The sequence below is a fragment of the Oreochromis niloticus genome, linkage group LG16 (genome assembly GCF_001858045.2).
Source record: "Oreochromis niloticus isolate F11D_XX linkage group LG16, O_niloticus_UMD_NMBU, whole genome shotgun sequence".
Lineage (NCBI taxonomy): Eukaryota > Metazoa > Chordata > Actinopteri > Cichliformes > Cichlidae > Oreochromis > Oreochromis niloticus.
The window spans coordinates 2,953,783-2,976,868 of NC_031987.2; the positions used below are offsets into that span (position 1 = coordinate 2,953,783).

The following is a 23,086-nucleotide window of genomic DNA, read 5'->3' on the forward strand; positions in this document are numbered from 1 at the left end:
GAACCAAGAGCCAGAGCTTATCTTTATATTTTTACCTGCTGTGTCCCGTTTTTGGGAACATTTCAAGTTGCTATACATCAACACAACCATTATATCCCAAATTTTAATATATATGCATGAAGTCCATAGTAACTACATAAAAAATTGTTTTTGTAAACACACATTTCTAGTTACAGAAATTTCAGGTTTATCCATCAAAACTGTAAATGCAAAAAAGTTGCCCAAAATACTTTCCAACCACAGGAAATGTATTTTGATTTTCTTCATTTTTTTAAGTACACCAATTTTTATAAACTGCAGGAAAAACAAATATTACTGTGCCCAATTTGCATAAAAACAGCATGTTCATCATAATAAACTATTTCCAACAGTGAAATTAAGCTTCCCAGAAACTATACAAAAAGCCATAAAGTCAAACACGATTTTCTAAAACCCCAGTAAACCTTTGAAAGGCCCTGTAGTGGGAAAAAAACTACATTTCCCATGAAAAATGATGTCACTTCCAGTTTTCGCAGGTAATGGTAGACATGCAATAGTTCGCCCTGATGTTTATTCTAATGCAGAAGTGCTATGAACAGCTGATCGGATCAGCAATTTTTGCAAAGCCATATGTGGAAGGGAACGGTGACTTGGGACAAGTTGAATGCATGATATGTAAGTGCAACTCCTTTGGTTTCATATGCAAAAAAAATTATAGCGCTAGCTTATGTGGTTGCACTTCTAGTGGGAATTAAAAATAGTTACGCAAATCAGAACGTGCACGCTCCGATGGGCTTAGAAGGGTTTAAAAAAATTAAACTAATAATTAAATGAATTCATAAAAATAAATCTGTTCTTTACATTTTTCTAGGAAAATAGGAAAGGGGTTCAACAATTTATAGAAATGTTCAAACATACATGGAAACACAGTATTTAAGGCATGAAGACAGTTTGCACAATTGCTTGATAGTTCATTACCACTGAAACCATTTCTGTACATGGATCAGATGAAGCTCCAGATGCATCTCTCAGCTCCTGTGTCGGGTCTTTTCTTGTTTCTTAAGAACTTGACTTTCAGATACTGTTCATCTGCTGTAGACTAGAGATGGACCGATCCGATATTACGTATCGGTATCGGTCCGATAGTGACGTAAATTACTGGATCGGATATCGGAGAGAAATAAAAAATGTAATCCGATCCATTAAATATCAAGAAAACACCTCACAAAACTTGCTACTCTGCTCATAACCGTAGCACGTCGGAGCAGTGTGCGTCATGTGATAGAGCAGCTGTGTGTGTTTGTAGCCTCACTAGCAATCCGGCATTTCATCTCCGAGGAAGTTATCCCAGAGAGAAGTAAAGCAAGTGTGTAAGTTCATCTCTGAATGTTTGTAAAGCGTTCCCACGTTAAGCTTAACAACCGATATATGGAGCGACTGCCTCTCTCTCTCCCTCACCTTCCTGCTGCTACTTCAATCGTGAAACTGCTTAATGATCAGCTGATCGGCTTTTCTGTCGCGAGTCCGTCTCTCTTCTTTGTTTTTGGCCCACTTTGCACCAGAAAGAGGAAACCAGCGGCTGAACAACAGCAGCACGTTTAAGCTTGATAAGCTGTTGTTAGAATGTATTTAATATTACTTTCTACACCAAGATCCTTTTCTACGTAGCTGACGGCTGGTAACTGTGCAGGGGCGGATCTAGCAAAGTTTAGCCAGGGGGGCCGATAGGGCATTAACAGGGAAAAGGGGGCACAAAGACATACTGTTCTTTCTTATTCTCATTTAAAATATCTAGCTTTTAATAAATAATTATCTGAATCTTACACCCAAAGTTTTAATCTGATGTAAAATGTATAGAAGTCCATTACTGTATATAGTAACTGTCAAGTCTAATGTACCCTAGTAAGCTATAGTACTTTTTCCTTTGGGAAGATACCATCTGTGCAGTCTGCAGTTCTGTTGAAGAAAGATGTTGAATCTATTTAATTATTCTTGAAAAATAATTTATTTCTGTGCATTTTTTTCCACCCTGCATCAAATTAAAGTTGATTCCGTCGATTAAGCATCATGAGGTGGGGGGTGGGGGGTTCCCTATTTTTTGGGGGGGGAGTTTGCAACCCTATTAGTTAGCAGAAATATTAAACAACCTAAGTACTCTTTAAAATACCAGAATAGGGAGGATGGAGCAGGTTTAAGTTTATTAGATTGATCAGTGTTGCTGAACTATAAAATATTTTGGGCGCAGTGTATTTTTTACATACAGGTATAACAGAATAGCTTTAGTGTTGTTGTTTATTTAAACTTGAGTATGAACTTATACAAAATGCAGCAAGATATTAAAAAAACAGTTTTATTGATTAAAAAACACACTATATCGGATTCATATCGGTATCGGCAGATATCCAAATTTATGATATCGGTATCGGACATAAAAAAGTGGTATCGTGTCATCTCTACTGTAGACACGTCCACGTCACCTTTTGTTTGCTGCTTGTCTACACTAAGATATGTCACGTTTTCAGCAAACAGCTCTCTGGAAAAACCACCTTGCAGGTGCAAAAGTATTGTTTTATGCCAGTCTGTGTTATCTTTGCCATTTTCTGAAGTAAAGAAGAGAAGAAATGATCAGTTTCTGTGGCCGGCTGCTTGTAACAAAGACAAGGATTAAATTTAAAATTGGTTCTTTGCTATGTTTCCTCTTATGTGTAGACACAACACTGAGTTAGGAGTCTTTGAGTGCCTGAATGATTTAGAGGTCAGAGTTACGCGGCTTAAAAGCATTTCCCTGAAAACGGTCGGGTGTAAGGATTGGACTGAAAGCAAGAGAAAAAGCAGCCATTGTCCAAAGAAAGAGCACTTTGAAAATTACAGGAAAGTCTGGCTCCATTGAAGCAAAATATAAAGAAATGAGGGGTTGCTCGAGACTTCTGAACACTACTGTATGCATGAATTTCTCAGATTTAACTGGTTTTATACTGAATCACCCACCTAAAAGTGTCCAATGAGGTAACGGGTATTCCAGCTGACAACATAAGAAATAAACTGTCACACAGAAAATTGTCTCACTGGACACAAACAGAAGGGAAAGAAAGAGTCGTGATTACGACTGATCTGCAGTGTTTGGGTACACAGAAGCAGCTCGGGTTTGCTGATCTTCAGTGTTTAGCTAGTCCAGCTGTGAGCTAAGCCTCGGGATAAAGGGGAGAAAATATAACTTTACCCAATCCCTAAACGTGGACCAACAACATAAATGTGAAAAAGTTGAAGATAAAGGGAGAAAGCTCAGCTGAGGGGCAGAGAGAAGGCAGAAAGGGTGCTGGATTAGGGGGCCTCAGAAGAGGATCGAGCACTAATGAGCTGGCATTTACCCACAATGACCATGTGTAAGTGTGAGCACACAAGGGTTGGTGCACGCAAGCCCATTCCATAAATGTCTCCACTGACTCAGTCTTTGCTCCTCTGCAGCACCTCTCACAGTGCTCCTGCAGGTAAACAGTGGACTTATGGAAACAGCTACTGCAGGTGTGTGAAGGTATGAGCTCATTTCAGCTGCTCGGTAGGAGTGCAAGTCAAAGACTGCCATGACTGGTTCCAGATCAAATACACATTCGTTAAACAGGGACACATCAGACGCACCCAGGCTGCTCTGTATGCATCTGTGATGGGAGAGCCTCGTTGGCACACAACCTCACCAAGATCACCAAGTTAGCATTTGAAGCTACAGTTCTACAGCCTCGTTTAGTTTGCATGGACTAAAGTTCTCCAGCTGCTGTAAGATCTGGCTGCAGTAACTTTCTAAGCTGCGCTGAATCTCCAGACCAGAACAATCACCATCTGCATAAAACATAAGCTCTGTGTGTGAAACACTGATGTGCTTACCCTGTAGTGAGAAGGCGGCCAACTCCACCGCTGTGTCAAACGGACATTCGAGCCTAAAAATACAGACGTGCAAAAATCAATCACAGTGAAAGGAAATCAGATTTCCATATTTTAATCTCCATTTAATGACTGAATGAAGGCACCGATACTCCAATGATATATAATCCTGTAAGGCTCTAAAGGTTACAGGGCAAAGAAAACCAACACAAAGGATTCACATTTAAAGACATTAACCAGAGTTCAGCAGTCGAGTGTCTCATCAGATCTGTGTAAACTATAAAGATATTACAAATTTCGCACACTTCAGAGATTTGTAGACATCCCCCGCACGCAGCCAACATCTCTCTTACTCAGTGAATTTACCTGTTTGACGAGCTGTTGTTAATAACAAACTCCTCAGTAACCTGACGTTAAGCTTACAAGGAAAAAACTGCAAACCTAAACATTTATAAAAGGATCACATCTGAGCAGGAGAAGTTCATTTTAACTAGTCAGAGATTAGAAACTATGACTGAGGACAGTCTGCAGAGCACACTGAGCTTTAAGCTTACATATACATTTCAAAGCTCAAGAAACTACACAATCCTTAAATTTATATTTTGAACCAGAAGTAAAACCTAACGTAGTTTGACCTTTAAATAAATGCAGGTAAGTCCTATGTAAATGTCTCCGTGTCCCTTCAGTAAGCCAAACGTTCCAACTTTCATTCCTGACTGAAAAGCTGTCCACGCCTTGGTAACTAATAAAGCTTCTTACTTAAAGCAATTCAAAGGCTACAGTGCAGGATTGTTTAGTTACCAAACACAGTTACAGCACAGCTGTATTAACAGCTGTCAGGGAAATGTTCCCGTGTAAAAATGCTTTGAGTGCTCGAGCAGAGAGGCGCTGCATCACAGCGCGTGGCTGAAAAATGCTGATCATTTTCTGCTCTGAACAAGCAGAAGAAACCTCAGAATGTAAAGAACAAATATGGGAACAGGCATCATTTTTAACACCTAACAACTTAAAACATGCAAATGCTAAAAAGTGCTTCATGTGTACAAGAAAAAGAAGTTACATACTTGCCACTGAGGAGGTCTTGTTTCAGCTGCAACACAAAAAGATATCTGAAAGAAAACATCAGATATTTTATCCTTCTGAGCGGTGGATGGCAAAACGATGACTTCCTTTAAAGTTCACTACAGTGGGATTTTAAAATGTGAGTGTGAGGAAAGAAATGTAGGTGTGGGTGTCTAAACCCACCTGGTGAGCTCCTCGTGCAGGTTGTTTGGCTCTGAGGAGTAGAACTTGACTCTCATGTGAAGGCAGTAAGGAGGGCCAACTAAAAGGAAGAAAAAAAAAAAAAAAGATATTTATGAAATTTAAGAACACAATAGTGTGTAATGGTGTGCCTCATGTTATTCACATGAACACAGTTGTATTGGCCTCTAACAGCAAAGACATTTCAAAGAAATCCACTTGTGATGGTGATGTCAGCAGGAGAATCCCAGCTGGTGAGTTTCTGCCACGTAACACAGTGAAAATATATTTACTTTTTTTTGCAAGAGAATATTTTAAATCGTTCAGATGTTGATTTCGCTCTGTTCGTCTCGCCCAGGATAAATGTGAATGCAACCGTGCCGCACAAAAACTTTACTTTATGTTTGGTGTGAACGCACCATCACAATTATATTCCGCAACATTTAAACTGCAGGGACAATTTAGCAAACCTGACTTAAAGACTAGACAGACCACAGTGAGTCCAGAAACGCACGCACGCACGCACGCACTAATCTGAACTCTTCCAAAAATGTAAACATGCTCTTCACACAGGAATCAATGTGTTTGGGCTGTAATACTCACTTTTCACTTGTTTCTTGATACTTTTTGTGACATCAAGCCAATGCTGAAAGAATACAAAGTAGCAACAATTAAATCAATACAGCACGGTTTAGCAAAACTAAGATGAAAGCCAACAGCAACATTACTACACGTGTGCTTTTATTGAACACAAACATTAAGCACCGATTTGTGCAACTGATACAAAGTGACCAGTTAAGTTAATTGGTTAGTAAGTGCGCTGTTCTTCGAGGTTTCTTCTTGGAAGTTCAGGCTCTGCGAGGCATGAACTATGTTAGAGAGAGGGAGGTGTCTGTGTCCATGTCAGAGACAGAGATAGATAACAGAGGAACTCACAGCACTCTCTCATCTCTCTCCCCCACATTCCTTATTGCAGCCCTCCCTCTCCCAGCGCTCTAAACCTCCCTCCTGTTTGCCTGCCTTTGAGTTTCCCTGTGAAGGAACAGAGTCCCCGAGAGACCGATGACTTCAAACTGTTTGTGTAAGAGGACAGCCCGACTCCCAGAGTGGATCAAGCCTTTAAGCCCTGAAAGCGAAAGTCTGTGTCTCAACCCTTCCTGGGAGAGCAGTAATGTGGGATATGATGCCAGTGTGGGTAAAACACGACTGTCAGAGACACTTGGTATGATATCAAATAAAAGCATGACACAGAATTATACGTCAGCAACATACAGATAAAGAATAGATATTTAAATTTTTGATATTTACTATAATACAGTCAGAAATTAAAATGAACTCCTTACCCAACAAATAGAATTAGATGTATATTTTCTCATAACACAAGTGCTAAAAGTTAAAAAAGTAAACAAACGGTGTGTAAACATTTACTTTTTATACATCAACACAAGATCCAATATCTGTAATGGGGGATAAATAATTAAATAAATAAACAAACAAAGACAACCAGTACAGAGTGAAAAGACACCCTCCATCCTTACTGGAACTTGTGCCGAGTCCATGAAGCGTATTCCAAAGTAGTCTTTCTCAACAATGTCCAGATGGTACATGATCTGCTCAAACAGCTCCTCGCCTTTGGCTTTTTTCTGTTGAGGGAAACACATGAAAAAGAAAAAAAGACTTCAGTGTTCTTGTGTCAGCACATTATTGAAAATTAGGGTCATCTCGGCCTCCATGAAGTTTATAAATGATAAAACTGATTATTTGATCACAGTCTTTGCAATGCCTGCAGCTCTGAAAACTTTTATAGGTTTTATTGGAAATAATATAATTCCCTGGAATACATTCCGACTTGTGTGGAAGAGATTAGAGAAAATGTCAAGCTGTCAGAAGCTGAATAGGTGTTGCCCTCTCTGACGAGGCCGTACCAGTCACTGCCTGCGTTCACGTTGGGACTGGGAAATATCTCTCAAATATACACCGCTCTTCTCTCAGTCTCACATTTCCATGAGGAGCAGTCACATCCCATAATAGAAGCTTTGTGTGCATCCGAGATCAACCTGCAGCTCCACCGTTCTCCTCGTCCTCTCATTTGGGAGTTTAGAATCAGCCCATAAAATCGGTACCAATTGGTCAGTCACCACTGCCTGATCGAGCTGGCAGCATCTGTTCGTCCATAATAAGAAAGTTGGAATTATTTGATCAAACAGGTGTAGCTTTAACTGTTTACCAGGTTTCACCACCTCCCAGTTATTGGAGCACAAGCCTTTTTATTTAAAACAAAAACAGTCATATGGTGAACGTTCCCTGGATGTCACAGTACTTTTCCATGTGCCAGGTAACATCGTTTCTAGCATACTAGGCCTAGAGTTTCCCATTTATCTCACTTCATGCGACCAAACAGACGAACCAAACCAGTTACATGACATCCTTTCTGAGGCTATAACGCAACAACTATGTGCAAAATGTTATTTCCAGAAATGAGTTAAGTGTTTAAGAACTAAGAATGAGTAAAAGGCTTAAGCAGGATTGCCTCGATCTCACTCACACACACACACACACACACACACACAGAGATCCCAAGAGAGCTCCTGGGCAGCACAGGGGGGCTGGCCCCATGCTAGCTGGCATAGCTGACGAGGCATACCGCACCCCTACAGTACCCTGGGAGAGGGAGTACAAAGGACTCATTGTGTGTGTGTGTGTGTGTGTGTGTGTGTGTGTGTGTGTGTGTGTGTAGCATTGTTAGAGTCTTTGCAGTCTTTCTGCCTCCCTGTAAGCACACAGTTCTCCCTCTGAGACACTCAGATTGTTTAATGACAAAAGAAGTCTTTAACCGATATCAACTACTGCAGTACAAGTCCAACCAAGCAGCCAGGGGAGCAATGTGTCCATAAAAGAAAAGGAAACAATATCTAAGATGAGTAGAAGCGTTACACGGTTATTTTAGAAAGAAAAACATGATTCGAGTGTTTGCATGCATGTAAATTTAGTCTATTCTTAAATACTCCATTCAAAAAGCAAAAAAAGGGTTTGACCTTTTCTCTCGTGCTACAGACAAAAGAAGGTCAGTGGAGGTGATAGGGTGGGGTAGCTGCTGGCAGTGGTGTAAACTTAACATAAGGAAGGGGATAAACGTCCAAAAGGGAAGGATCCGTTGGCCTGGGGTGGTCTTACATACAAGAACCAGAGATGGTAAACCAGTGAGGTATGGATCTATTCAGTGTGTATTTACAGCCACTCGAACATCTCAAAAGAATAAAGGAAACCAACTGTAGCATTGAGAAGGGGCACATAGCATTTCTGCCTACCTAAGGTACTTTTATGATGTCTAAGCTGACACCTGGTGCCAGACGTTTAGACCACTGGTTCCCAGTTGGTGTGTTAAAACACACTATAGTGATTTGAGATTTTTTTTTTTTTTTTACTTTGAGTCCAAGGGAACCTTCGCCCACTGAGCCAATCCACACTACTCAGGTGGTAGAAATTTTAGTCTGCTTTAGCTTAAGTCTGACTTGGGATGCCAATATGTCACCAAGCAAACTAGACCGACACTGAGAAACACCACCCTGAGAGAGGTGTAGAGGAGGACAAGGTCTGAACCTAAAGCCACGTTAAGGTGATGCATGGAGGGCATACGCTAGCAGAGAGGCCCAAAAAAGTCTGTGCCTTAGAGAAGAAGGGGCTTCACATATGAATACAGGTGTGGCTTCAAATTCTGGTTTCCCTTTGTTATACCTAAAGCTCAAAATGTTTAAAAACCACTGTTTTAAACAATGCAAATGAATGTGTGAAGCACAGACACGTGAGAGCAGGAGCACAGAGAGCCTCTTACAAACAGCTGTGAGTGAAATACAGAGCAGATTAGAATTAGAGATCCAAAACAGGGATCCAATATAAAAGTTCATTTACAAGCATCGTAAATCATATGATTATGAGCAATGAACCTGTTTACAATCCAGCCCGCTCTTTGTCCAAAGGTCTTCTGACATTATTATCCTCAGCTGTGAAGTAGGGCTGCTCAATTATAGCAAAATTGGTCAACTTTAAACTCTACCTTAGAGCCTCCGCTGTGAAAAGTCTGCAGAGGCAGACTGGGACGAAGCGAGGGCCAGGCGGCAGCGGACCCGCTGCTTCGATGGCCGACACAGTATAAATGCAAGCAAGCAATTTATTTATATAGCACTTTCAGATCAGCCCCCAGCTGAATACAAAGTGCTGTACACTTGACATGCCAAAGTGGTACATTGAACATGTTAAAAAATAAGAAAAATAATAATATAAAAATAAATAAAATATATATATAAAAATGATTATTAAAATGACATTAAAATAAATAAAATTAGCACAAATAGCAAAGACAATAATAAAATAGTATAAAAAATGATGATGAGAATTACATTTAAAACAATAAAATCAGCACATTAGATCAAAACAATAAAATCAATAAAATCGGGTCAGACTGTGTCATATGCCAAGGAGTAAAAATGGGTTTTAAGACGTGTTTTAAAAGTGGACATGCAGAGAGCAACAACAGCTAACTAACACTTCTGTCACACAAACCTGAAAGCTGACTGAGTGGTTGAAAGAGCAGCTGCAGGTTCTGTTAATGAGGCCTCTGCAGCAGGGTGGGCAGTTCATTTTCCCCAAGAGTCCACATGACAAACTGGGACTGTTGTGTGCACGTGCATGCTTTTGTAAAATTTCAAAGGCTCTTTTAGTACAAAGTGCTACTGCTGTTTTGCTTGTTGTTAATTACTTCAGCTACTTCTTTTTTATTTCTCACTCAGTGAGAGAAATCTGGTCTGTTTTGGGCTTTAAGTGCATTAAAGTCAGGTTCATTGCTGTCACTGAGAGAGGTTCTGTATCTGGATTTGTTAGACTTCATCATTAACAATGTGATGATGGTAGATCCAAAGACGGCCGACATTTCCTGAGCACATGTACTTATGGGTGTAAAGTTCTCCTCTTTGAGAGTAAAAAATCCAAAGTGAAACAAAGCGACTTCTGAAGTTAACCATTGAAGTTATAACACCAACAACATGGTTAATTTTTACAACACAACACCTCCTGATGCTAAATTAGCAATTTCAGATCTTGATTCATTTCAGTTACATTATCTCACATCTGCTTCAAAAGTCCAACACATTTGGACAGCCATCGGTTTAACTGATGTCACTGACGCTCATCCCCCTCTGCATCAGTTCTTAAGTCTGCATTCACACACACAGACAAGCTAAATGGACAGCAACGTCAGTACAGATACAAAGAATATATATTCATGTTTGTCACAATGAACTTAGGTTTTACTGAACCATAATGGACCATAAAACTCCAGAAACGAATCATGAACTGTGTAACATGTGTATCATTAACAGTGTCTGAAATGCAGACATCTGGAGGCTGAAAGCTGAAGCGTTTGCTTCTAAACCTCGCTCTGTGCTTCACTCTGAACGCTCGCACTGTTTGTATGAAATATAATGAAAGTTCGGCTCCCTGTGCTGCGTAGCTGGCAGCGTAGGAGAAACAGTTCAAACAGCATAGAACAACAAAGGAAAACAACAGCCTCTCCAAACCATCACGGCTTCCCAAAGCGACAGGAAACAAGTTTTCTTTAAGTTCTTTAACTAAACATTGTGCCACTGGTGTAGCCAACACTTCCCAGTAGGGCTCTGCTGCAAGGCGGGAAAATTCTCTTTCATCTGGATCATCAAATTAAAACTGATAAATAAACTCTGCATTAATACACACACACACACACACACACACACACACACACACACACACACACACACACGGTCCTCCCTGAACATCACAACGTTTTAATTGCGCTTCCGTAACCCCTTAAAATACACTTTTGTTTTCTCCCAAGTATCCTTAGCAGCTTTCATTATTATTCAGTTTTTCATACACAGGAAATCGGGCATCCCCCAACGAGGCTTTAGTCAGAGTCAAAACAAAATTACCAGCACTGTAATGAAATTATTTTTAATTTTATTGGAAAGTAATGAGCTCCAACGTAGCGGATACTTGTGTGCTCCAAATGATCAAAAATAACAGGACTCGATTTCAGTCACAGAAGTTAACACAGACTCTGTGTCTCAAACTGATTAACTGGAAAATCCCTGTTATTCCAAATCTTTACTAATCTTTCTGATGACTACACTGAGAAAAACTGCATAACTTTGTAGTGACCAACCCACCGGTGAGACACAGCTTATTATGAGGTTATCAGAAAGACCCCCAGCTTCAGCAGCACCTCAGCGTCTGTCAACAGGTACTGCTCTGTACTAGGCAGGCTTCAAAGTGGTGAAGGGCAGGACCACTGACAGAGCACAGAGGGGAGACGTCTATGACATCTAATGACAGCAGGATGAAATATGAAACAGACATGAAAGAAAAGACTGCAGAGACTAACATACTGATGGACTGCGTCTGTGCTTGCTTTGTAAACAAATATTCCAATTTCAATGATAAAAATAGATGATTAAAGAAAAATTTGACTCTGAAAATTAATCACCATCAGCAGATCTCTGTGTCACGAGTACCACAGCAGGCTGAGCTGGATTTCCAGCAAAGCTGTGAGAATCATCCACTACAGCTGTGACCAGAAGTTTACAGACGTTTGAGGCTATAATCATTTCTTTTAACTGTTCTTTTTCTGGGTGAAATTATTGTACAGCATACATCTTAAATAAACAAACAAACAAACAAAAAAAAAAAACGGGGTGGACAAGTTTAAATTAATTTGTATTCTTCTGTATTCCACAATAATATATTTTAATAAGCGGTGCTGAACTTGTTTTTAAGTTGATGAGAAGTTAATATTGTGACTGACTACAACTGGCAGTTTCTCTTTGTCAACATAATAAAGAGGATTTGTTTGACAGCACTGACCAATCCAATGAGTGCGGTCATTAGATTGACCTTGGACCTTCCCGAACAATAGGAAAGTCTAAGGAACTCTAAGATCTAAGGATGAGATTTGTGCATTTACACATTGGGAAGATCTCTTGGAGCCATTTCTAAACAACCGCAGATTCCACGATCATCAGTTCAAACAGCTGTAAGTTTATTTGGACGTGTGACCACAAAGTCTGGAGGAAGACCCAAACAATCACCCTCAGTTGACAGGAAACGGATTAGGATGCTCAAGAAGAACAGGACAAGTCAAACACCTTCTGGAGAAAAATTTGATGGGCAAACAAGACCAAGATTGAGCTGCTTGTTTTAAAAACATAACACTAAAATTATTTCAGCTAACTGGGGACATTATCGTAACTGCAAACTAAAGTTAAATGAGTGAGGAGACTACTGAGTAAGGCTGTTAACAAGTGTGTTTCTGCTGCTGCCCAATCATTGAGAGTGTGCTGCATGATAAGATGGGAGTGTTTGCAGAAGCTACCTACAAGCATATCTTGGGGAGGGGTAAAACAACGAGTCCCCACATAAAGAAAAAGGTCCTGCTGGAATGCATTTGTAGAGCTGGGCGATATGACCCAAAATTCATATCTCGATATTTTTTAGCTGGAGGGCGATATAAGATATATATCTCGATATTTTTTTAAAGCCATAAAGTAAGAACAAAAAGAGAGTTCTTAGTCAAAGCTGTGTCCCAGATGTCACTTTGGCACTTTTATTAACATACAGCATAGATGTACATGAAAAAACTACTCAAAAATAAATTATGAGCATTTATTAAATAATGATGCTCTATAAATAAAAGAAAACTATGTTGTTTTGTGCATAACAAAGAGCAAATTGTGTAGTCAAAATGTAAACTAAAAGACGCTGAGCATAATAACAAAGACAGATTTCACAGCTGCTCTGTTCCCAACTTCTACTGCGTGACTGACAGCCTGGAGTTTGAAATCCGCTTCGTAACCATGTCTCTGAACAGGAGCCATTTATGGTCCTTATACACACACAGTACGGTAATATTACGTTGAAGCACAGTACGTATTACTCCGCGAGGCTCCTCGGTAGCCGTAATGCTCCGACAATCCATCAAGCGGTGCAGCTCCGTAGCTTACCAAAGTCGAACTAAAACATTTTTTGACAGATTGCTGAGCGCTGTGTATCACATAAAATCGGTTCGCGGTCATCAAGCACAACCAGAATTCATACAAAAGGTGCGCAGTCAACTTTTGAGAAGATGAAAGGATTTCAGGCCGTGCATGGCGTTAGCGTGGCTAGCTCGTTAGCGTGGTTAGCTCGTTAGCACGTTGACGCCGTCCAGCCCCACGCACGGGGCGATGCGCAGTAACTCATTAACGGAGGCGAGGTCAAGTAACGTTGCGTAAAGACAAAAGTGGACGAAAGAGAGGCAAACTTGCGGCTCCGCAACTATAATTATAACGTAACATAGACTATATCGATATAAAGGATATTGTCACATCTTATATCTCGTATAAAAATATATCGATATTTTTAAAAATCTCGATATATCGCCCAGCTCTATGCATTTGTAGAAGTTTTTCACACACACACACCAAACGTCTGAGTTTCTAGATGTATGAATGCAAGCACAGGCTGGAGTAGTAACATTCCTGTAATCATCAATTCCCAAGCAGAAACAAGAGGCCAAGAGAGCGCGTCCAAGCAGATAACATTCCTCTCTAAGGGACCGAGTAAGAAAACAATGGCACTCTCTCTTCATGTGCACAATACTGAGCTGGTAGGAGGGATTACATGTTAAGGATTTGGCAGGTCAGGCTGAGGACGGGCTCAGATGTGTGACATCACCTGTGAGATATGCTGAGTAAAACACATTCCTGCTCGCAAATGAGAAATTCCTGTAATGAGGTCTGCACTGCTGCTGGCAGCAGGCAGTTTGAGCTACAACATATACAACAGGGAGAGTGAAATCAGGCAGTAACAGTGAGGAGGATCTTCTCCTGAGCACATTTTCCTTGGAATTTATACAAGACAGATTTCCAGATAAGCTTCTGGCTTCACTGGAGTTTTGGCTCACGGGAGGAAGAACATGAAGCGACAGGAAAATAATAATCACACGAGGGGGAAACTGTCCTAGAAGTGTAATCACTATCACTGTGCAGCAAGGCGCTCGTCTGTGAGGCAATAAAGAGAAAAGAGAAAAAAGAGGAGCAGGAGACGGGAGGAGTGAACTCTGCAGTGGTGACCAGCATGTCATGTGACCAAGCATGTTCTCCAGAGAGGATCATGGAATTACAGGTGATCAGGAGCACGAGAGCACGCGCTTCATAGGATTAACAGGACTGCTCCACTGACACGGGCACACTGTGGTCAGTGGTACGCTGCTTTCACTTTCCAGCTCTCATAACCACATAAGAACTCTGCTGTTTATGTCAAGAGCCTATCTGAAGGCAATTAGTCACAAAGAATGATTCACTCTGAGTGTTTATGCTATTATTAACAGGGTGTCAATTTTAAGGATGAGCAAGGATAAAGACATGTCCAAAAGGATGACTCTCTCACATGCCTGCGCTGGTTAATGGGTCATTTTTTATTTTTGTAGCGTGCTATTCAGCCTTGCTAAGTACATTTTTAGAGCGCTGATATCAATCTAAATATCAGGTGGCTGTCTTATCACAGGTGGCATGCTTGTTGTCTTCAACAGTGTACAACAACATAGTGACCAGTGTTGTTAGTTCAGGACAGTTTTATTTTGTTCTGTCACTTAATGTGATGTCTGTAAAGAGCATTGGTGGTTTTATAACATTGTTTCTAATATTTCTTATGAGTCAATAATCAAAGTTTTATGAATTTCTATACAACTTAATATTAAAAAGTGAAGCTTACTTGACTTAATTAAAAAAAAAAAAAAAAAAAAAAAGCACCACTTGTTTTCAGAGTTATTTTTTTTTGGTAAATTTGCTCTTTTTTCTCCCCAGGAAATTTGTCTATTTTCTCTCGTAAGCTGCTAGTTTTCCTCATCCCTGAAGAATAATGCAGAAAAATATACTTTTAGTAATTTAGAAATGGTGTTATAATATAGTTTGTCCAGCAGAGTAGCTCTCAGTCTGTTTTATAATATACTCAGCACTGTATGCAGCACATGTAGCAGAGCAGCAAGTCATCCTGTATCTAAACACTTAGTTAAGTTGTTGATTACTTTGTAATGATTTGTATTGGTGCATCATTTTTTTGTTTTTTTAAACCATATTTTTATTGATCATAATGGCCAGAAATAACAGGAACCTGCATAAACAAATCGGGACTCTCTGCCTGAACTAACCACAAACCGGGAGCCGGTCTGGGGCCCAGAGAAAGTCTGCATATGTTCCCAAAACTTCACATCCACTAGTTTCTGATAGTTTCAAAGAAGACTGAGCGCAGAGAGAGTGAAATTCTCTAAGATGTAAAGGCTTTGATGACTATCAATGAGTATCATAATTATCAAAGACAGTGCGATGAGGAGCTGACAGACGTTTCCTGGCACAATGGGAAGTATCTTTAAAAACTCCTTACCGGTAAGTCAACACTGACGTCTGTCCCATCCAGCAGAGACACACGGCAGGTGATGATAGACGTTGCATCCCCAGCAGCAGGGATGTGCGTTGTGGCCCGCTGGGCTTCTCGTAGCCGGGCTTTCTCTGCATGTTTCCGGATGGAGCGTCGCCCCAGCGTCCTGCGCAGGAAACTTAACATGATGAGGGGAGAGGAAGGGCACCTGTACGCACCTGAAATCGAAGAGTGTACAGATTTTTGTTTTTAATAATTAAGGTAGAAATGTATAAGTTTTGTATGCAGTTGGTCTGTAGTCGAGCCATGGCCATCAGCCTAACCAGGGTGGAGTGCCCACTGTCAATCTACATTCCTACACCTCACCCTATGGCCACAAGTTCCAGTAGTTCTTGAAAGAATGAGATGGCGGATAGAAGTAGTGGAAATGAGCTTCCTCTGAATGGTGCTTGGGCTCTCTCTTAGAGATCGGGTGAGGAACTCTGTCATTTCAGGGTTGGGAGGAGCTCAAAGTAGAATAACTGCTCTTCCAACCTGAAAGGAGTCAGCTGAGGTGTTTCAGACATCTGACTAGGATGCCTCCTGAGTGGTTTTTAGCCAACTGGGGGGGAAACCCTGTGACTGGCCCAGGTAAAGTGCTCCACTGAACTGGGAAATACTAGATGGCATCCCAGGAGGTCTGGATAACATGTCTGGAGATTTCTGCTTAGACAGCTGGCCCACAGCTGTGATCTAGGCTGGGATAAACAGCAGAACATGGATGGATGTCACAGTTTTACGCCACAGGAACACAGGTGTGTCCTCTGGTTAGAGTGTACAGCTGCACAGGTGACACATTGTATGCTAAGCTGTCAAAAATCTGACATTCAAATAGAGCTGATATCACTTTGTATGTAGTTATGCTGCTCATTTAGTCAAGGAAACAGAACCGAAAAGGTGGGGCTGTAATCACTGACCGCAGGTAACCATCTACCTGGTGTCAGGGTTAAACAGATGATTTTCTTTCCACCTAACAGAATCCCCAAATAGATTATAAACACTGATGGGAGGATTTTATCGATGAGAAGGCTTTTTAATATAACAATAAATCTAGAAAATAAATATGTGCGATGTTATTTGACATCAAGAAGGCAAAGTAACGTTAAACACGGCAAAACAAAGTTAGAGTTTACGCTTTAAATCAGTCTGAAAACAGCTGCTAACGGTAATCGACCTTAAGTGTGCGTATTTTTAATATATTCAATTTTTTTCCTGTGACTTCAGGCCACCCGGTAAACCAGAGCTCCTAAAAAAAAGTCCGAAACAGACCTAAAATAATTTTAAAAATCCGCTGGATCAACAATTAACCAAATTAGCCCTAGCTTTATCGGTAACCTTACCCAGTTAAGGCCCGAAGTACCTGTGTAAGCAAAAGCAACAGGTGTGCGTTCGTTATACCGCGCGGGCTAACCGTTAGCCACGAATGCGTTTAAGAAGTACGACTCCGACCGGGCAGGCGCACCCCGCACGACAAAACGAACGCCGGGTTTAGCGCCCAGAGCCGACGTACACTTGCTCCAGTAGACACTTGTGGATCCGAGGACGTCTGAATGATGGGCTACTTACAAAAACCTCCTCGCGGGAATTCACGGTGAAAGGACGCCCGCCTGCATCGTAGTCGGCTAAACAGAAGCCTCGGACATTTCCGCACTTTGGGACTTCTTGTTTTCTTTTCTTCCTTTTCCTTGTTTTATTCCGCCTCGGTGCCTCTGCGGGATAATTTTCTCTCCCAGGTCCCAACAAAAAGTAGGAGGCAAGCGCTCCTCAGGAAGTGACGTCACGACAAATCCCGAAGAAAGGGACTTGATTAGCATTTTTAAAGCGACACACCTTTTCTTTTTAAACTTTTCTACTCATTTGGAACAAACAAACAAAAAAAATCATTAAGCGGTCATTTTCTTGGCAATTTATATTTACTTTATTTCAGTTTCTACTTCATTTATTTATGAGAGAAGAAAAAGGGGCTGCTGAGCTGGTACACGTAAAATCAGATATGTGTAAACATGTAACTGGAAATAGCTGGTATGCTTTTGAAACGCTGCAGCGCTTAAGGATTTAACCACTCATTTAATGTTTCTGAACTTGAATCAAAGTACGGCCACTGTTTAACAGCTGCACCCCCTACTGGTTGCTGTAGGAACCGCTGGTTCATTTAAGGGAATTGGTGTGCCCAAACATTATTACTATGTCTACACAGAAAGTAATGAATAGTAAAACTGCTGAGGAAAAACGGAAAATGACCCTTTTAAGAAAAAGAAAAATTTCACGAGAAATTACTCTGAAAGTAAATAAGTTTAACTTTCTTGACCCCTAGACGTAAAGAGGCACTTGGAAAGCAAACATCTCCTCTGAGAAACTGATGCAGTTTAATTTGAAATGAATGTTTTGTTCCCTGCACATATGAATACAGGGGTGCCTTTAAATTTAGCCCATCTTTGAGGTTTTGTGGCCAGGTACACAGGCAGACTTCTGTCAAAAGGCCTTTAAAATGCTAAAACAATGCCTTATCCTGAATAATTTCCATATTATTGTGATTAAGATCTGAAAAGATTCAGCTGTCTTCAGATTTTTGCACATTAATGTTCAAGGTTTTACAGCTTTAAAGCTTTGCCAACAATCACTCAACAAATCTGATTCCCCTGCACATTAAAGATGGGGGAATATCACTAAACAAAGTGCATATGCACCATGTGTCCCTTTGAAATTGTGCACATGCACTGCTGCACAGCATCCTAACACAGCACACTGGCCACATGTTTGCATCTGGAACCCAAACAGACTTTTATACCCCAGAAAACTGTGAATGACAGAAGTGGATTGGTGGCAGCGAGAGCGAAAGAGAAGGCAGCGAGATCAGCAGTGATGCAGGCGAGAAGGCAAAGATGAAGATGCTAAGATCTTCTGTTGGATAAGAAAGGAGTACAGATGGTCTGGGCATGTACAGAGCGACAGTGGATATGTTGGACAAAGGATGATGAAGATGGAGCTGCCAGGCAGGAGGAAAAGAGGAAGACCTCAGAGAAGATTTGTGGATGTAGTGAAAGAGGACATGCAGAGGGTTGGTGTGACAGAGGAGGATGCTGGGATTGGAGGAGATGGAGGCAGGTGTTATACCCCAGAAAGTCTGTCTATATTAACACTGTGTGCATTTGGGGTCCAACAATTTTTTTCCAGCTACAACTAACAGCGTCAGCATCGTCTCCCTTGTGTGACTGATGGCTTCACTCTACGCTTAAAACAGCACTAAATAATTCTAGTCGAGATCTTCAGCCTCCGCTCTCTCTATCATTGCCCAACCTCACTTTTACAGTGTGGAAAAGCAAGGTGATCTGAAGCCACGTCTCCATGCTTTGACAGACAAGCTTTAATTGTTCATAATCAAGCTTATAGACATGTCCAAAGCACTGTAAAAACCAAGATACCAGAGAGGAACAAGCAACTGAGGACAAAGGATTTTTATGACACAGGTAGAAGTTAACCAAGGGTATAATACGGTAAAACATTTCTCATGACGTTGTGGTTCATTATATATAACACTCGCTGTTATAGATTACCTTTCAAATAAAATGAGAAAGAAAAAAAAGTTGGAAAGAGCATTGTTGAAACACACACCATTTGTGTCACATTTGAATCATCCAAAGGAGAGAAAAAAATAAAAATAGAAACAAAATCTTTCTGCTCACAAATGATTTTCCCTTTTATTTTAAAGTTTTTTTTCATATACAACATTATATTTACATGTTCTAGTACTATTTACACAAAATTAGCAAGTGGCACTGTGTAGTTAGTTCTTTTTTATTCTTGATCCCTACAGGTGTCTTATTTTCAAACAAAATTAAAAAAGATAAATTAAAAAGAAGAACATTTGAACAATGCTTTATGCCTCATCTTTTTCTCTCTCTCTCAGTAGAACTTCCTGCCAATCAGCCTTCTACAAAGTGCCGTCTCATCTTTATCTTTACAAAAATACAGCTAACCTGAGCCCTCCCCGCGCCCCTCCACACTACTTCAGCTCAGTACCCTTGGACACACAGACAGTACCGATTACGTGTCAACAACAAAAACACGTCGAACACAGACGGCTCGAATCCTCCGTCATCGACTTCTCACCGCACGTTTTCTCCTCTCAAGTTTTTTGTACTTTTTTTGGTGGCACTTTTAATTCTGCTGCCAAAAGCAAAAGCTTCACTTCTTCCAGAGTGCAGACTCACAGATTTGGGCCTGCGGTGCATTTGTCAATAAATGCAAAAGTTTTAAAAAAAATAGCCGACCCTCCCATGACTAGCCTCAGTTTGTCCTTCTGTGGAAAACAGGCTGTTTGATACTGTACCCACGGTATTCTGCACGGATGTGTCACTCGCCTCGAGGCCGTGCAGAGAGTGGGATCCATGTATAATGATCCAAAAAGAGAGGCAGCTGGGGAAAAACAATGAGGAGAGCGAACTGTGGATGTTGCGTGGGCTCTGCAGAAATGACTGAAGTGTGTTAGGCCGATTTTGGGAGAGGGATGCAACACAGGAGAGATTAAGGAGGAGGAGGAGGGAAAAAAGAAAAGAGTGAAGAGGAAAGCAGTTTCGAGGCTCTTCTTAATCCCACCTCTACATGTGGCCAAGGATGATTCAGCTGTTTGAAAGGGAGACATGAGCACAAAGTGAATTGTTTCACAGGCGAAGATTCAGCCCGTTTCTTTTTTAAACCACACTTGAGGAAGGCTCTGTTTCTATTTTTTATTTTGTTTCTTCTGTCTTGTTTTTTCCAGAAACTTGAGATCAGGTTCGAACAGGTTTGCGGCTTCGTGACACAACCTTTAATTCCAGTTTACAGACAAGCAGGCTGAGAGCCGACAGCTGACAAAGTACATGTTAGAGATGGCTGAGGAACAGAGAGGGAGAGGTAACGGAGGACGGAAACCACACACACACACACACACACACCGGTATTTGTTTCCAGCAGAATCCGCTGCGAGAGCCGAGATGAAAATCATCACCACACTCGAGCACAGCAGCATCACCGGTTTTTAAAAATAAAACCGAGTACCTGGGTTCTGTGAATTGAAAATACGAAAATCGTCTAGTCTCACTCATCGTCTCCACCTCGAAATCTAAACACGTCTTACAAAGATGAGGTACCGTTTAGGGAAAAGAGAACAAACAAAAAGGGAAATATTGGCTGAATGTTGCGTTTGTGCTGCTTCTGTAACAACTCTCAAGCACCGGCTGCTTTCAGACCTCTCACAGCTCAGAGTTTTCTCAGGTTAACGCCGAATCACGTGACTGCTCAGCGTAACCACACTTCCACCTGGACTGTGAGCATGCAGCCGGGTTTGCTCCGGTCTGGGCTGAAAAAACAAGTGTCGAAACACGGGGAGATCGATGGAGGGAGTGATTAAAGTTTGCTGTTACTGTGCAAACGCTCTGGGGGGAGGGCGGTGAAAAAAATACTGATTGCACAAAACTTCTAGCAGCTTTCACCCACAGATGTCTGACCCTCTTCCTGTTCCTTTAAACCTTAAAGACCTGTGCAAAGAAAGCAAGAACTATCTGAGTTGCATAAAGAAGACCAGTATTTCCAGCCTGAGGAAGCAAGGTCAACATATCCAGGGGTTCTTTCTCTGCTAACCCGGGTTCTCTGCTTCAGGCTCACATAAAGCGGCGCGTCTGCCTCTTCTTCTGCAATAATGAAATGGACCAATTAACTGAAGTCACTATATTTGATTTAGAATTTGATGTGGCTAGAGACTAGAGGTGTGAAACATGAGAGGATACTGCAGGAGACGTGGGAATCACTTTAGTTTCATGGCCAATCGAACATTACTGAAGAATTTTCTAATCTGTGCAGTTTCTAATCATCTTCATTTCCTGCAGTGTAATTTAAAAAAACCTTAATCACTGAATGAACACATTCAAATTCAGTGCAGCAGAGTTTATGTTGCTGTAGCTTCACATCTGTAACTGGGCTCTACAGGTTGCATATATAAAACATGAACGGCGTTTTCAGGTAGACAGTGAGGAAAATGTGGCGCTTCCTGATGATTTTAAGCCAAAACCAGTGTTTTGGCTTAAAACACAACCTGCTCCGGACCGGGTTCAGCAGAAGGTACCGCCCGGCGTGATTCAGCTCGGTAAAAAGAAGCCATCTTTGTCACAATAAAGACTTCAGGCTCCACATGAATCCTGATCCACAGTGCACCCCTCTGGTCGGAGAGATGCTGTCCGGCTCGAGGACGCCGGGGTTTTTAGTGAGATGATATCTGCAGGCTACCAGCGAATCGATGCAGGAGCGTGAAAGTGAGCGAAAGCGGACGGGAGCTGTGTTCACGAGGATCAAAAACCCCACCAAACGACGTCCACTCGTGCGTCTGTGGGCTCAAACACACCACTCACAGCAGGATCGAGTACCAAACTCCCCCCAGCGCCGAACGAGAGGCGAGACGAGAAAGATCAAAGCAAGTACAATAAATTAAATCACTGTTTTTGCCCCCCCAAACCACAAAAATCAAAAGAAATAAAGAAGTAGTTCGAAGAAGAGGAATCACACTACTTTACTACCTAAGATTTAATCAGGAAAGCATGAAGCTCTAGACTCGTACAAACAAAACATACAGCGTTTTTTTGTTCAGTGGACAGGGTTTGACACAAACTAAAACACAATAAATACTCTGAGGAACAAAAGATAAGGTTTTTCTCTTTATCAGCTAAAAGGACACTGAAAAAAAAAAAAAAAAAAAAAGGCAGGTCCGTCTGGCAGACTCGCTCCGAAGGGGACAGGGCAACCCTTTGGGATTAAAAAAACTAAAATAATAAGAGAGAGAGCGGAGGGGATGCTTTCCATCCACAGTGGCGGCCCTTCCCCTTCGTACTTATGGCACTACAGCAACTCCCCATCCACGTTTTATCATCTCAATCATTCTTTGTATTCTTTTTGTCGTTACCCTGAACATTAACTCCCCCTAAAGGTACCTGTTCGACACAGCTGGGTTTCTTTTTTAACTCATCACGTCCAAAGGTTTTCATGTCAGTTTGTCTGTTTGTTTCATTTTTTGTCAGCTTAAAGTGCAACAGTGCTTTTGTTCTCTCGTCCGGCCTCCTCCCGGTGAGCCCCGCCCACCCACGTCACGGGTTAGCAGGATCGGGGTCGGGGTTCGCGCTGGTCTCGCTCGTCACGCTGGTGGCGCTGGCGACGCTCGGCTCCTCCACTTCCTCCTCCTCTTCTTCCTCTTCCTCCCCTTCTTCTGTCACTTCTCCCACATCCAGCACCTCGACTTCGTCGTCATCCTCTCCGTCCAGCTCTTCTTCCAGCATCTCCACCTTGGCCGCCTCCCCTTTCTCTGTCGTCGCCGCGGCCGCCTCGTCCCGCTCCTCTCCCGCTTTCTGCTGCTCTTTCCGGTCCTCCTCCTTCTCGTCGGCCGCCTTCTCTCTCTGCTGGTAGAGGGCCGTCTTCAGCGGCTTGAACAGGTCTTCCTCGTAGACCTTGAGGATGGCCTCGCACACAAAGCGGTACTGGCTCT

At 41.6% G+C, this 23,086-nt stretch overlaps 2 protein-coding genes across 4 annotated transcripts in view; both read right to left on the reverse strand.

Annotated features, from left to right (window-relative positions):
• epb41l5 (erythrocyte membrane protein band 4.1 like 5) overlaps positions 1–17,394 on the reverse strand; it is a 37,611-nt gene extending 20,217 nt beyond the window's left edge. For 2 of the 3 annotated variants that reach the window (XM_019352877.2, XM_019352875.2), the window contains exons 1-7: positions 17,146–17,393; positions 15,547–15,758; positions 6,636–6,740; positions 5,701–5,743; positions 5,101–5,179; positions 4,920–4,964; positions 3,859–3,911 (exon numbers count right to left, since the gene is read on the reverse strand). In XM_019352877.2, coding sequence (XP_019208422.1) covers positions 3,859–3,911; positions 4,920–4,964; positions 5,101–5,179; positions 5,701–5,743; positions 6,636–6,740; positions 15,547–15,726 — 505 coding nt within the window. In that variant the 5' untranslated portion in view covers positions 15,727–15,758; positions 17,146–17,393. Of the gene's footprint in view, positions 1–3,858; positions 3,912–4,919; positions 4,965–5,100; positions 5,180–5,700; positions 5,744–6,635; positions 6,741–15,546; positions 15,759–17,145 lie in introns of all 3 variants that reach the window. The other variant, XM_019352876.2, reaches the window with a different exon arrangement.
• Positions 17,395–19,297: 1,903 nt separating this feature from the next.
• The window catches only part of ptpn4a (protein tyrosine phosphatase non-receptor type 4a), a 77,148-nt gene continuing 73,359 nt past the window's right edge, over positions 19,298–23,086 (reverse strand). The window contains exon 27 of the mRNA XM_005450423.4: positions 19,298–23,084. Within this exon, the coding sequence (XP_005450480.1) occupies positions 22,692–23,084 (393 nt within the window). The 3' untranslated portion in view covers positions 19,298–22,691. The remainder of the gene's footprint in view (positions 23,085–23,086) is intronic.